Genomic DNA, 13,493 nt, shown 5'->3' on the forward strand with positions numbered 1-13,493 from the left:
ATGCATAACGGCCTGCGTTCTACGCACAGACTCTAAGCCTGGTGGCCAAATTGTCGCACAGAGAGTGAAATGGTCGAAGTCACAATATCTTTTTCATTCGGAATCGTCGTCGGCCTCACTTCAGGTGGAATTTGAGATCTGTGGGAGATGAAATGATTGGCAAAGTGATGCCGCAACTACCATGTGATGGAACTGATATCCTCGCACATTACACACGCAGCACCAGAAGGATGTGTTCAGCATCTGGATGTACCTCGTCGAAGTTACCGAAACGGGTTCCTCTATCCGGGACCATCGCATTCTTATTGTTAGAGAGCATGAGGGCAATTCGACAAAATAGGCCTTCCTCTAAGGTCTAAACCACTAGCAGCTCTGAACCCACAGTAAACATCTCGTGAGCTTATCAAACCTATCATTTTTCTGGCCCACCATGTGTTTTGTCATCGTCGCCTCTTCACATTACCCACCGATGTCTCCCCCTCATGTATGGTGAGTGTAGTAGTTTTCAGATGCATTGAGATGTATCATTAACCCGACTCTTCACCCCTCCACGTCTTCCTTAGATCCCCCAGAGGGTGTGGAGCTGAGGGGGTACGATCACAATTGGTTTCGAGGGCGTACGGGTCTATTGCTGGAGTGCAAGGCGCAGTCGAATCCTGACCCCAAGTTCACCTGGAAGATGTAAGTACAATATTCAGTTTTCCTGCTTTGATATTTATTTACCCTAAAGTATGAATATCCTTTTTCGGTTTTCATGCCTTCATATCTACGCCTGTGGCCTCACTTCCTCGCTTTCTCGCCTTCCTTCACCATCTCCATCTCAGGGCGAATGGCTCCCTGCCCGACGATGCTCGGCCGAAGGGAGCCATCTTGGAGTTAGCCGGGCCTGTGAGCGAACAACATAATGGAACATACGTGTGCCAGGCTTCGAATGGCCTTGGGACACGGCTCGCTGCCGTCACCGTTTTCATTTTGGGTGATTTGACTTTGCTTGTGAATGTTTGTGCTTGCCAATAAAACTCGCTATGTAGGTGAGCACGAAGGCATGGCGGCCATATTGATTAATTTTTGTAAGATTAAAGACAAGTGCTGAGATGTTAATCTACTAGTACTACCTCTTTGCCCCACCATCCCCTCCCCATGACCCCACCGACAGATAAACCACAGCCTCAGGAGAGAAAGGTCGGTGCGGTTCTCGGTGGGATTATCGCAGCAGTTCTGCTGCTCGTTTTGATCGCAACAATAGTACTTCTCTATTGCCGGTCGCAGCGAAAGAAAAGGTGCTTCACCCTGGATTTCACTTCCTTTTCAATTCTGCTTCTCCGGGCTCGCTGTAGCAGCTTAAATGAGAATTGCTGTTGAACCAGAGCCGAGTGCATGTTCTTTATTTGTGCTCTCGTGTGTGCATAAAATGAATCTTGTTTTTGTCATTGCTTCTTCCAAACTTCAGGACGGATAGACCGCTGGTTCCAGCTGGCAAAAAAGCTTTTCATAACATCCCTCCGTCGCCGGATAACTTGCAGGTAAGGCGAAGCAGCGTGTTGTCTCTCTCCTTCGTCTTGTATTCTTCCGTCCATGACCGTACTTCGTTGAACACTTGCCTCTTCTTTACTTCCAGTTGGCACCGAGTTGATTGCTTTGTCTTCCAGATGAGGTATGTCGAAGGGAGTCGGGAGGAACCCCAGGAAGGAGCTGGAAATGTGCCAGATGAGGGGAGAGAGAAGACCGCATTGCAGCCCCCGTACTATGCCGTTGGGGAGCTGGTGAGTCGTTTCCGAGTAATGGCGTCATCGTCTCTTCTTCCTCTTTGTCCATTCAACAAAAATAATGATACATTCCCTCATCAAATGCTTCATTGCATAGACTTTGAAGATGTGTTGTGCTTCGGGAATATGGGAAGAGGATAGGAAGTCGCGAGTGTTCCGGTCCACATTTTGCATTAAGTCTTTGTTCCCTGGATAGAATCGTCATTCGAGTGCTGTCATCATATCCAGAGGTAGAGGTCCGGACCTCTTGAAGGATGTTGATTGTGTTGGATCATAGGATCAGCATGACCGCAATTAATGTTGGATCATAGGATCAGTATGACCGCAATTAATGTTGGATCATAGGATCAGCATGACCGCAATTAATGTTGGATCATAGGATCAGCATGACCGCAATTAATGTTGGATCATAGGATCAGCATGACCGCAATTAATGTTGGATCATAGGATCAGCATGACCGCAATTAATGTTGGATCATCGGATCAGCATGACCACAATTAATGTTGGATCATAGGATCAGCATGACCACAATTAATGTTGGATCATAGGATCAGCATGACCACAATTAATGTTGGATCATAGGATCAGCATGACCACAATTAATGTTGGATCATAGGATCAGTATGACCGCAATTAATGTTGGATCATAGGATCAGCATGACCACAATTAATGTTGGATCATAGGATCAGTATGACCGCAATTAATGTTGGATCATAGGATCAGCATGACCGCAATTAATGTTGGATCATAGGATCAGTATGACCGCAATTAATGTTGGATCATAGGATCAGCATGACCACAATTAATGTTGGATCATAGGATCAGTATGACCGCAATTAATGTTGGATCATAGGATCAGCATGACCGCAATTAATGTTGGATCATAGGATCAGCATGACCGCAATTAATGTTGGATCATAGGATCAGCATGACCGCAATTAATGTTGGATCATAGGATCAGCATGACCGCAATTAATGTTGGATCATAGGATCAGCATGACCGCAATTAATGTTGGATCATAGGATCAGCATGACCGCAATTAATGTTGGATCATAGGATCAGTATGACCGCAATTAATGTTGGATCATAGGATCAGCATGACCGCAATTAATGTTGGATCATAGGATCAGCATGACCGCAATTAATGTTGGATCATAGGATCAGCATGACCGCAATTAATGTTGGATCATAGGATCAGCATGACCGCAATTAATGTTGGATCATAGGATCAGCATGACCGCAATTAATGTTGGATCATAGGATCAGCATGACCGCAATTAATGTTGGATCATAGGATCAGCATGACCGCAATTAATGTTGGATCATAGGATCAGCATGACCACAATTAATGTTGGATCATAGGATCAGCATGACCGCAATTAATGTTGGATCATAGGATCAGCATGACCGCGATTTATGTATTGCTGTGTTTTTAATCTTTGCCAGTGGTCTTGGGAGGGTGGGGGGGAGGGAGAAGGGAGGAGGTGCAAATTCTCTATGTAAATGAGTATCAGGTAGCGTCACCTGTAGGTGGGAGAGGGTATTACAGGGTCCCACCCTTTACAGTGTGTGCAGTATTCCTGTCCCCACGTTTTCCAGTGTAGCAAGGTGTTTTTAATTATAAGCAGTCGGCATGTTTTTCCTTCATGCATGTAACCCAGGTTATTATTTTTTTTTTCGGGACCGATTGACGCAGCTTTCTGTTGCCTATACACCGCCTAAATAAAGGTGTGTGTCAGAAGAATGTGTTGCATGCTTCTAACAAGATTGCCCTCGCCCGTCGGGCAGGTACTCTGCTAGTTATGACAATACACGGCACGTGACGATTTGAGGGTTCGAGTAGGTGGGGGGACGGGTCGGATCTCATCCTCATCATTGTGTCTGTGTGTCAATGTTGTTAACTGAAACAGATTATAAAGTTGGTACTTTGTGCAGTGCATGGCATGTTGTCACCTTTTGTGACAATAACTGCATATTTGATAAAAGTATTCGCTTAAAAATAAAAGAATTATTCCCTTTTTTGGGGGGGGAAGGGAGGTGGAAGGGTAGGGGTGGATGGGGTAATGCCTCACTGACATCTTTGTATCACAATCAACGATTGGGTTAGTGATTTGAATGTCTTTGTCCATTTGAATTTCTCGATTGACGGCCGAATAACCACCTTCTGTCACACCTGTCTCTCTGCTTTTGTAACGCTGTCTCTCTGCTTGCAGGAATACGCCGATGATGGACCCGAGGAATACCACAAGCTGGATGGCACCGACACAGACCCCGTTTACAGGGCCGCGTACTATGGACACAACTTGGACAGGGAGAGCTCCGATACCGGAGCGTACATCAGTCCGTCTGTCCACTACGTGTGACATACCTCGTTACAGCCGTTTTAAATCACCTTTTTCCCTGTCATGTGATCGCTAATCTGCCTCTACTAGGGTTACCAATGTGCAATTTCTGTTCCTTACAAGAAAAGCTCTTTCGGCCCCAGGTCCAAACGATTCCATTGCTTACCTTCTTGTTCACCGTTTATCGGTCGTGTCGCAGGACCGCCACTCATGTGATGGTTGCGATCCTCTTGCGGGGCTTGTCCAGGATGCAGGGAGGAACCGATAGTTCCAGAAGAACAAACTTTGATATAATACTTTTCATGTCTTCATGGTTTAATTACTTTATTTTATGCCAGGAATGTCGTGCTTTGTGTCCGTGGATTTACGAGTGATTGGGTGGTATAAGGTGTGTGTGTGTGTGTGTGTGTGTGTGTGTGTGTGTGTGTGTGTGTGTGTGTGTGTGTGTGTGTGTGTGTGTGTGTGTGTGTGTGTGTGTGTGTGTGTGTGTGTGTGTGTGTGTGTGTGTGTGTGTGTGTGTGTGTGTGTGTGTCAGAAGGGGGAATGAACAAATGAAACATGTACAAGTCATTGTATTAAAATACTAACATGGACATGTTTCGATGAGAGTTGGACAGGTATGTTGAAGTTTACGTTAAAACTGCGTATCGGAGTGTGGGTAAATGGTGCTTTCGGTTTCTCTTGTTCCCTTCTTTTTATATTATATATATTTAAAATTTGATTTGTGAAGTGTTCCATTCGTTAGACAGTCGAGCATATCCTCATCTACCTGCAGACAAACCGCTTCAGCATGCCTTTGTGTGTAAATGTGGCAGCGTAGTGAAACCCGATCCCGTGAAGTCGAGTTGATTTTTCTCCTCCTCGTCCTGCCTAATGCTCTCCTTCCTCCTCCTCCTTCCTCCTCCTCGGTATCACGAGGCGTTGATTTTATTTTTTCCTTCTTGATCTAATGATGATACGTGATTGTCTAAACTGTAGATAAAGCGATGTGGTCAAATTGCCCTTCGATTGTAACGGAGCTGTCGTGCCATTGTTGAAGACCATACGGAGGAGGAAAGCTGCCAATTGAGTTAAGGATAGGTCTAGGTGGTGACCACCTGTGGGTCTTGTACCACCTGTGTGTGAAATCCTGTTGGGCTTGTTGCGTTGGAAATGAAAGCTTCTTCTCCTCCTGGTCATGATGATGTTGATGATGATTGTTATAAAAGGTTGGAACTGATGTCTTGAGTTTGATTGGATTTTATAGCTAAAATCATTGGGGTAGGTACTTCCGTTTATCAGGAAATTGTTTGTTTTTATTTTTTATTTTTTAAACCGAGTTCTGTACAAACTTACTATATAAACTTGCTGAACTTGAAAATGCCTCTTTCTATTTCTTATTTATTTAGTAGCTGAAGGGGGCGAGGGGTGGTTCTTCAATGCTGGGCTGTGAATGGAGCATTGGATGATTTATTTATTTATTTTGAACGAACAAACAGAGCGTGTCGAAAGTGCTGCGGCGCAATTGGCGTTTGGAGTACAGGAAGGGGCGGGGTGTGTGGAGGGGGCGTGTCTCGAAGCGTGGGAGAGGTTACAGAATGGGAGGGGGACGAACAGTTACAGGATAAGGAAGGTGGGGTTTTGGGGCTTTGGGGGGGATTCGGGGGAGAGTGAGAGGGACAGAGTACAGTGGCGGAATACAGCAAGCGGCCTGGTCTTTCGCAGCTCATCGTCATCGTGTGAGCCTCTTCTCACCTCTTCACATTCACATTCACGTACAGGTACGGTCAGTGCGTTCGGACCGACGTGTCGGAGACGCTGTACCTGTAGCTCCTTTTGTCCGTTCGTCTCGTCTTTGTCTCGCAGCCCCTCCTCCCCTTAACTGTAAAACACTCCCCGCGGTCTTCCCGCCGCCCGTGTCCATGTGCGCTCGTCCGTCCGTGCGCGGTCCTGTGTCCGACGTGCCGCGATGACGTATGATCTACAGTGAAACGTTTTCAAATTTGTCCTTTTAACGGTTTCTCTGTACAATAGGACAGTTTGTCTCTCTCCCCTCCCCAGCCCCTCCACCCCACCCCACCCCACTCGCCCCTGCCCCCCCACTCCATTGTCTTTCTTTGTCCGCGATCTGTTTGTCCACCATCGACTGTGTACAACTGGCTCTCGCTCTTTGCACACGGGTTCTTGTAATTATGGTAATTGTAATTACAGTGATTGTATTGTTTGTTTACCTTGGTGTTTACACGCCTCCCGCTTTGGCGCGAAACAACTCGTTTGTACCTTGTCGAAGCCACGTGCGACGTCCCCGTGACCGGTTGATTTATTTGAGCGTTTGCTTTGTTCGCCTCGCATTCCGTGTAATGGACGACGCACCCGTGGTAGTTATTTTGGGCGGTGCAGCAGCTGGTACCGGATTCCTATTGCGCATATACCTGAGGGAATGGGGGCGGCCCCATGAGGGTCCAGTCTGCGGAACCACGGCTCGCTCGGACTCGCCCATCCCAGGTCGACGCAAATCGGCAATTTGTCCACGGCCGAACTCTCCGGAGACTTGACTTTAATTACGTACGCAACTGCTTCGAAGGGAAGTTTCTTCCTCTTCTTTAAGGGGAAGTTTGTTTCAAGTCTTTCACGAACCGGTTGGCCAGGCTTGACGTTCGAATCGGGGTAGGACAGGAATTTGTAATTAGTTGAGGGTGCCTGCGATAGCTTGCCTGCTCATCGCGAAGGACACCATGGGATCTTTAACGTCCACCAATACCAGCATACGAGACGACCGGCTTACCATAATACCAGGGTCCGAGTGAACACTCAAATATGTGTTTGGGTTCATAAAACGAAGGGTGGGAAGAGATTCAAGTACAGGAGTGTTGGGAAGGTAAATATTATGTCGATGATCCTCGATGATACAGTGAATGTGTGTACTTGGGGACTGGACTGGGAATGTGTGTACCTGGTGACTGGACTGGGAATGTGTGTACCTGGGGACTGGACTGGGAATGTGGGAATGCATGTACCTGGGGATTGGACTGGGAATGTGTGTACCTGGTGACTGGACTGGGAATGTGGGAATGCGTGTACCTGGGGATTGGACTGGGAATGTGTGTACCTGGTGACTGGACTGGGAATGTGTGTACCTGGGGACTGGACTGGGAATGTGGGAATGCGTGTACCTGGGGATTGGACTGGGGACATCTTGATCTGTGTTCATTCTTGCTTGTTGTTCCGATGAGAGAGGGTAATGCGATCCTTCTAATGAGACTTTAATGGGGCTGTTCGGGTCCAATCACAACTCCTTATTTACACTTCCGGTAAGACTTGGGAGACGAGGTTAATCGGTCTGTCCGCATGTTATTTATCTTTTTAACTTTATTTTAATTTAGTTTTAGATTTTATTTTATTTTTTGGTATTTTATTTTTAATATACAGTATTTTTATTTTTATTTTTAGATTTTATTTTATTTTACTTTTTAATTATTATTATATATTGTCCTATGCTAACTGCAACATATTAGACGTTGGGTTTTAAATAGCTCTCCATACATAAGATCCCACTCCAAAACCACCATCATGAGAATAAGGTGCAAAGCAAATACTACAGGGAGAGAAGTTGTACGTTTTTGCCAAATTCTATCTTCTACTGTTTGACTCGTTCTCCAGCTTGTCTCCAAGATGTCACTCCATTGTCCAAACTCGAGTACCCTCTCCTTACACACTCGGTGTCAGACTGTGTGTTTTAACACTGTTTAAAATACCTGGGTTCTGGCTTTATAAAGTTTTCAAAACCATGATTGAACCTGTAGAGGACCTCCTCCATCCCCTTTGAGTGCTCCACAAAAGGATTATTTGACATGGGTTGGAAAAGTAAATATCAGGATAGAGCTCCACGGGCAGTGTGTAAAACATGTCCCGATCGTGAAAGCTAGTCGTGTCTTTCTGTGTCGGTGGACAGGTAGATCCATGGATGGAATATAGAGGACGTCGATCGGAGTACGCTAACCACCGGAAGAAGTAAACAGAAGCTGACGTTTTGTGCATTAACCCTTCATCGAAGCAAAAGAGGATCCAATCGGGTTAGACATGTCCAATTTATAGGCCTAACCTTTTTTGGGGGTGGGGGGGGGGGGAATGGTAGGATGGCCTCGAGGTACGTGCACTCGCCTCTAAGCTGTCTAGCCTGGGTTTGAATCTGGAAGCTGTCATCCCGGTGTTTCACACGCAGGGTGATTCAGCAATGTGTGTCCCTCCTTCGGATAGACATTAAACTGGGCGTTCCATCTGCCGGTATTAGTTGGTGAACGTTGAAGATCCCACGGTGTCCTTCGCAAAGAGTAAGCGAGTTATCGTCAGCACCATGAACAAATTACAAACTTCTGCCTTAACCCAGCTGCAGGGGGCACTACATGAGTGGCACAGCCACGCCCTCGGCCAATGACGCTACCCCGAAGTCTTGTGCTGATTACGAAGGCGGAGGCTGGGGGCGGTCGCTTTTTCTCTTTGTTGTGGCTTGGGCATGGGCGTGGGCGCATCTTTGGCTTATGTGTGCTTGTGGAAAGAGACTGAACAAGAGTCTGCATCGCGAGAAGTACCGCACGTTGGGACGTCGAGGAGCGCGACTCCACGCCATTTTGTGCGCTTCCCGCATGGTGGTTTGGAGGCGACGAACGTCTACAAGCCTTCGGTTGAACTGCAGAGCTGAGTGCCGGCCAATTACCAAATCATTTTATTTTCTTTTATTTCTCCCTGTGTCTGTAATTGAGTCTGCTGGAGGGTCCTTCACCTTAGCCTATTTAGTTGCTGATTTTTAATTTCTTGTCTTGTTTTGTTTCTTTGTTTGTGGGTTCGGATTAACCCAGAGTCGGCCGTCTGATCAGGTAAGACTTCAAACCTTCCCGCACGCACGAAAAGATAATCCCGCCAAGTTTTAAATACGCCTCGGAGTTAAAGTTTGTTCGGTCATTCGTCCTCTTGGGGTGTTAACCCCAGGGACGCGACAATATTTAAACCACGTACAAAAACCTGCATCTATCAAGTTTCTCAAATGATTTATTTATCTCTTGCAAATAGCCGTCAGGACCATGTACCGGTATGGTTGCAAGTGATGTCATCTGTTCCTCGTTTGCCAATAATAATGGAAACGAGTCGTTTTTAAGGCGAAACCTTTTCATTAGGTTGTTGTGTGATTCTCCTTTAAACGAGACTCAATTGGTCCCCAAGTCACCGGTCGAGTTACTCTTGCGTTGGTTTGTCAAATTAAATCGCTCCTGGATTTCATTCCAGGATTAACGGTGACGGTAATTTGGGGTTTGTTGTAAAATACATCGTTGTGTAAAATCTGCGTCTGGCCGTTTTTACTGCCCTGACCCGGGGATTCATCCCGGCCCCGTGTCGACGTCATTGAGCCATTCGGGTTAACCATGGTGACCAGTCGTTTAGTTGTTTCACTTGTGACGTCCATAAACCAAAGCCTCCAGTGCTGAGCATATTTAAGGAAACAGGTTCAGGATTTCTCTTGAAGTTTAATAAACAGGACAGATCTGGTGTCACTTTGGTGCAAAACTCCCCGCTCCCTCTCAAGCCCTAACCCAAAGTGAATTCCTTAACCTAAAGACTGATTAAATCTCATCCTTATTTATAGGATGAGATATATAAATCTCGTCCTTATTTATATAGCCTTATTCATCCTTATTTATTTCCATCCTTATTGATAGCTATGGTGGCTGTAAGTGGAATAGCAACTTTCGTTTCTTCCTTTTGATAAACTCGAACCACATTATTTAACTAGAACGGCACTCGGTAGAGTGCATATCCCCGCCAGGCTGAACAGTTTACGTTTCGTATCCCACTGATAGGCCGGATCTGCGTCCGGACCTGAACCAAAATCATATCGATTCGTCCTTGTCACCTAACCAACTCATCCACCAAATTTTGTCCGAATCTGTAACTTTTTGAGCTATCATGCTATATATCGTTTTTGGCCCCATCTCTCAATTATGAGGAATCACTTTAGTAATTTTAAAAAATTATAAAATCCAGCCCCGGATTCGGATCTTCATCAAAATTAAATAAAATTGTCCTTGTCTCCCACCCAACCTGTCCACCAAGTGTCGTCCGAATCTGTCTAACTTTTTGAGATATCGTGCTATATATCGTTTTTGGCCCCATCTCTCGATTATGAAGAATCATTTTAGTAATTAAAAAAAAAAGTTATAGAATCCAGTCCCGGATTCCGGATCTTCATCAAAATCGAATAAATTTTTCCTTGTCACACACCCAACCTGTCCACCAAGTTTCGTCTGAATCTGTCTGTAACTTTTTGAGATATCCTGCTATATATCGTTTTTGGCCCTATCTCTCAATTATGAAGAATCACTTTGGTCTTTAAAAAACAAAGTTATAGAATCCAGGACCTGGATTTAGATCTTCATCAAAATCGAATCAATTCGTCTGTCACACCCAACCTGCCCACCAAGTTTCCATCTGAATCTGTCTAACTTTTTGAGATTTCCTGCTATATATCCTTTTAGGCCCCATCTCTCAATTATGAAGAATCATTTTAGTAATTAAATTTTTTTTTTAATCGAATCCAGACCCGGATTCGGATCTTCATCAAAATCAAATAAATTTGTCCTTGTCACACACCCAACCTGTCCACCAAGTTTCGTCTGAATCTGTAACTTTTTGAGATATCCTGCTATATATCGTTTTTGTCCCTATCTCTCAATTATGAAGAATCACTTTGGTCTTTTAAATTTTTTAAATAGAATCCAGGACCTGGATTCAGATCTTCACCAAAATCGAATCAATTCGTCTGTCACACCCAACCTGCCCACCAAATTTTGTCCGAATCTGTCCGTAACTTTTTGTCATATACCGCTCATACACAAACAGACAGACACACAGGGGTGAAACATAAGCTCCATCCACCTGCAGTGACGGAGGTAATAATATTTTCTTGTTTTATGATTATCGATTCATCCGTACCTGACTTTCAATGAGACTCCCAGAATGGCAAAGCTCTGTTTTAAAGTTTGAGGCCAATGTTTTTTTTTTTTGTTTGTTTTTTTTTTAAATACAAGATCGAGGCTCGTGAAAGAGCGAACATTAATCACACAGAAAGACAAACAGACACACAAAACAAATAACATCGGGAGCGGTAGACAAGATGGGGAGAGAGGGGGAAGGACACAAACACAACATTTGAGAGCAGGGACCGAGAGACATGGAGACATCGAATGTTATAAAGAGATATCGCTTTTAGGCAGTTACAAATGGCCCCCCATAAGTAACTCCACCCTTGCAGTTTCCCCAGCAGATGCAGAGTTGAGAAAAAGCCAAACAGGACGCAATTGACAGAGTTGGAAGTTTTTTGTCAAAGACAGTCTTGAGTTGAGAGAAGAGGTGAACAAATGGAGGGCTTGGACGGAGTGGGAACACAGCTCACCAGTTGTTGTCCCACCACCAACTACATTGCATCTGTATTTTCCAGAGGAATGGGGGTGGTGCGGAAGTGTGGAGAAGCAGGACAATATCTGAGATGTCACAGTCTTTGGATTGTTGAGGTGCTGCCTTGCATTTAGAACTGGTTTCTTACCCTCCGACACAGTTCCTGACCCAGATACCAGAATTTGGACAACTCCGACATTGAGTGCTTCACGATAGAAAATCTGACGTGTTCTTCAACTCTCTTTATTCATCACATCAAACCTTCTCAAATCTTTAATTTGATTTTCTGCAAAGACAGCAATGATATGTATGCTCTTGAGTTTTGTGGTTGATCCTTTCCTCAAGAGCTATGTTTTGCTGTGTTGAGATTGTAGTGTAGCAGCATAGCAAACCTGTTGTGCATTTTGTGATACAAGCACCAAATTTGGCACAAATGTACATTAATATGTTGCGAACATTTTCAGATATTGGGCCACTTGAAATTCCGTAATTTTTTTTTTCAAATTTTTTCAAATTTCGTAATTTCAAATTTTTCGGGTGACACCGTCACAATTTCGGTCTTCGAGGCCGGCCGATATAGTGGGGCGGCTTAGCCCAAATATTCAAAAGAATTGTGCATTTTGTGATACAAGCACCAAATTTGGCACAAATGTACATTAATATGTTGCGAACATTGTGTGGTCAGCAATGAAGACGAGAGTCTGAATTACATGTATGCAAAAGACCTTGTGAACCAGTGAAGCAAATACACGGGTAAGCATGAATTAAATCTAGGGCATGATATAATTTCCATGATGTTTACCTCTACACTCAATGGTGGAAGGAGGTAATGTTTTGATCCCAGCTTGTCTGTATGTCTGTTTGTCTGTTAGTCCACAAAATTCCAGACAAAGCTTGTAGTAGTGGTAGTTGTAGTTGTAGTGGTAGTGGTGATAACAGAAATTGTTATATAGAACTGAACTTATATTATTATTATATGCAGAAAATAACTTCATTTCTATATGCCCTGCAGTGGACAGGTTAATTGGTTTATGCACTGAAGGGGTCACCCTGGTGTGCACTGCTGTGTTCTGCCTCACTGAGTTGTTCAGGTATGATGTACTCAGCACAAGCTTCCGGTCGGCCCGGAGGTGGGGGTGCGGGGCCTGTCACGGAACGTCAAAACAAACGGCCTGCCGGGGCCGCCCAAAAGTCGGGCGTGAGGGGCGCGTCCACTAATGGAACGCCTCTCGCTTCCCAGATCGAGGGCCACGTGGTCAGGAGAACCTCGTCCCTTCCGGTCACACTTTGCCTATCGGCCGGCCTCGAAGACCGAAATTGTGACGGTGTCACCCGAAAAATTTGAAATTACGAAATTTGAAAAAATGTGAAAAAAAAATTACGGAATTTCAAGTGGCCCAATATCTGAAAATGTTCGCAACATATTAATGTACATTTGTGCCAAATTTGGTGCTTGTATCACAAAATGCACAATTCTTTTGAATATTTGGGCTAAGCCACCCCACTATTGAGAAATATTTTTGCATTGTGCACGACTGATTTGAGTTTCCTTCTAATTTCCATTAACTCTTTTCTTACACCCTTTTCTCAAACAACAGGAGACTGGACAAGAACAGACGGTGCACAATCTGATTGGCTGAAAACTGAGACCCCATCTGCCATCTCTGTTCAATCAGCTTTGAACTTTCCTGTCCTTGTGGGCATGATGAACGTGGGCCCGCCCCCAGGCCCCACATCTCCCACGACTCATTCCAACGTTTCTCCAACGATGCAGTTGGTCAGTCCATCCAATCCCTCTGCTTCCCCTGAAAATCGATTGGTCAGATCTCACCCTTCTAACTCTCACATCATGCGATTGGTTAATCCCTCACATCCTTCGACCTTGCTTCGTCGAGCAAATCAGCTTCGTCAGGTACTGTACTCGGTTGGACCTGTAACTGTTATTCATGCATCCAGG

General features: G+C 44.9%; 2 protein-coding genes across 3 annotated transcripts in view; both read left to right on the forward strand.

Moving 5' to 3' along the window:
- Window positions 1-5,471, forward strand: part of LOC137439503 (nectin 1b) — a 66,504-nt gene extending 61,033 nt beyond the window's left edge. Inside the window, exons 5-10 of the mRNA XM_068135302.2 lie at window positions 564-681; window positions 825-976; window positions 1,157-1,280; window positions 1,451-1,523; window positions 1,650-1,763; window positions 3,983-5,471. Of these exons, the coding sequence (XP_067991403.2) occupies window positions 564-681; window positions 825-976; window positions 1,157-1,280; window positions 1,451-1,523; window positions 1,650-1,763; window positions 3,983-4,132 (731 nt within the window). The 3' untranslated portion in view covers window positions 4,133-5,471. The remainder of the gene's footprint in view (window positions 1-563; window positions 682-824; window positions 977-1,156; window positions 1,281-1,450; window positions 1,524-1,649; window positions 1,764-3,982) is intronic.
- Window positions 5,472-5,749: 278 nt separating this feature from the next.
- LOC137439505 (zinc finger and BTB domain-containing protein 16-A) overlaps window positions 5,750-13,493 on the forward strand; it is a 51,307-nt gene continuing 43,563 nt past the window's right edge. Inside the window, exons 1-2 of one of the 2 annotated variants that reach the window (XM_068135306.2) lie at window positions 5,750-5,871; window positions 13,135-13,448. In XM_068135306.2, the coding sequence (XP_067991407.2) occupies window positions 13,239-13,448 (210 nt within the window). In that variant the 5' untranslated portion in view covers window positions 5,750-5,871; window positions 13,135-13,238. The remainder of the gene's footprint in view (window positions 5,872-13,134; window positions 13,449-13,493) is intronic. The other variant, XM_068135305.2, reaches the window with a different exon arrangement.

Source organism: Myxine glutinosa, chromosome 14 (assembly GCF_964187855.1).
Source record: "Myxine glutinosa chromosome 14, kmMyxGlut1.1, whole genome shotgun sequence".
In the NCBI taxonomy this organism is placed as follows: Eukaryota; Metazoa; Chordata; class Myxini; order Myxiniformes; family Myxinidae; genus Myxine; species Myxine glutinosa.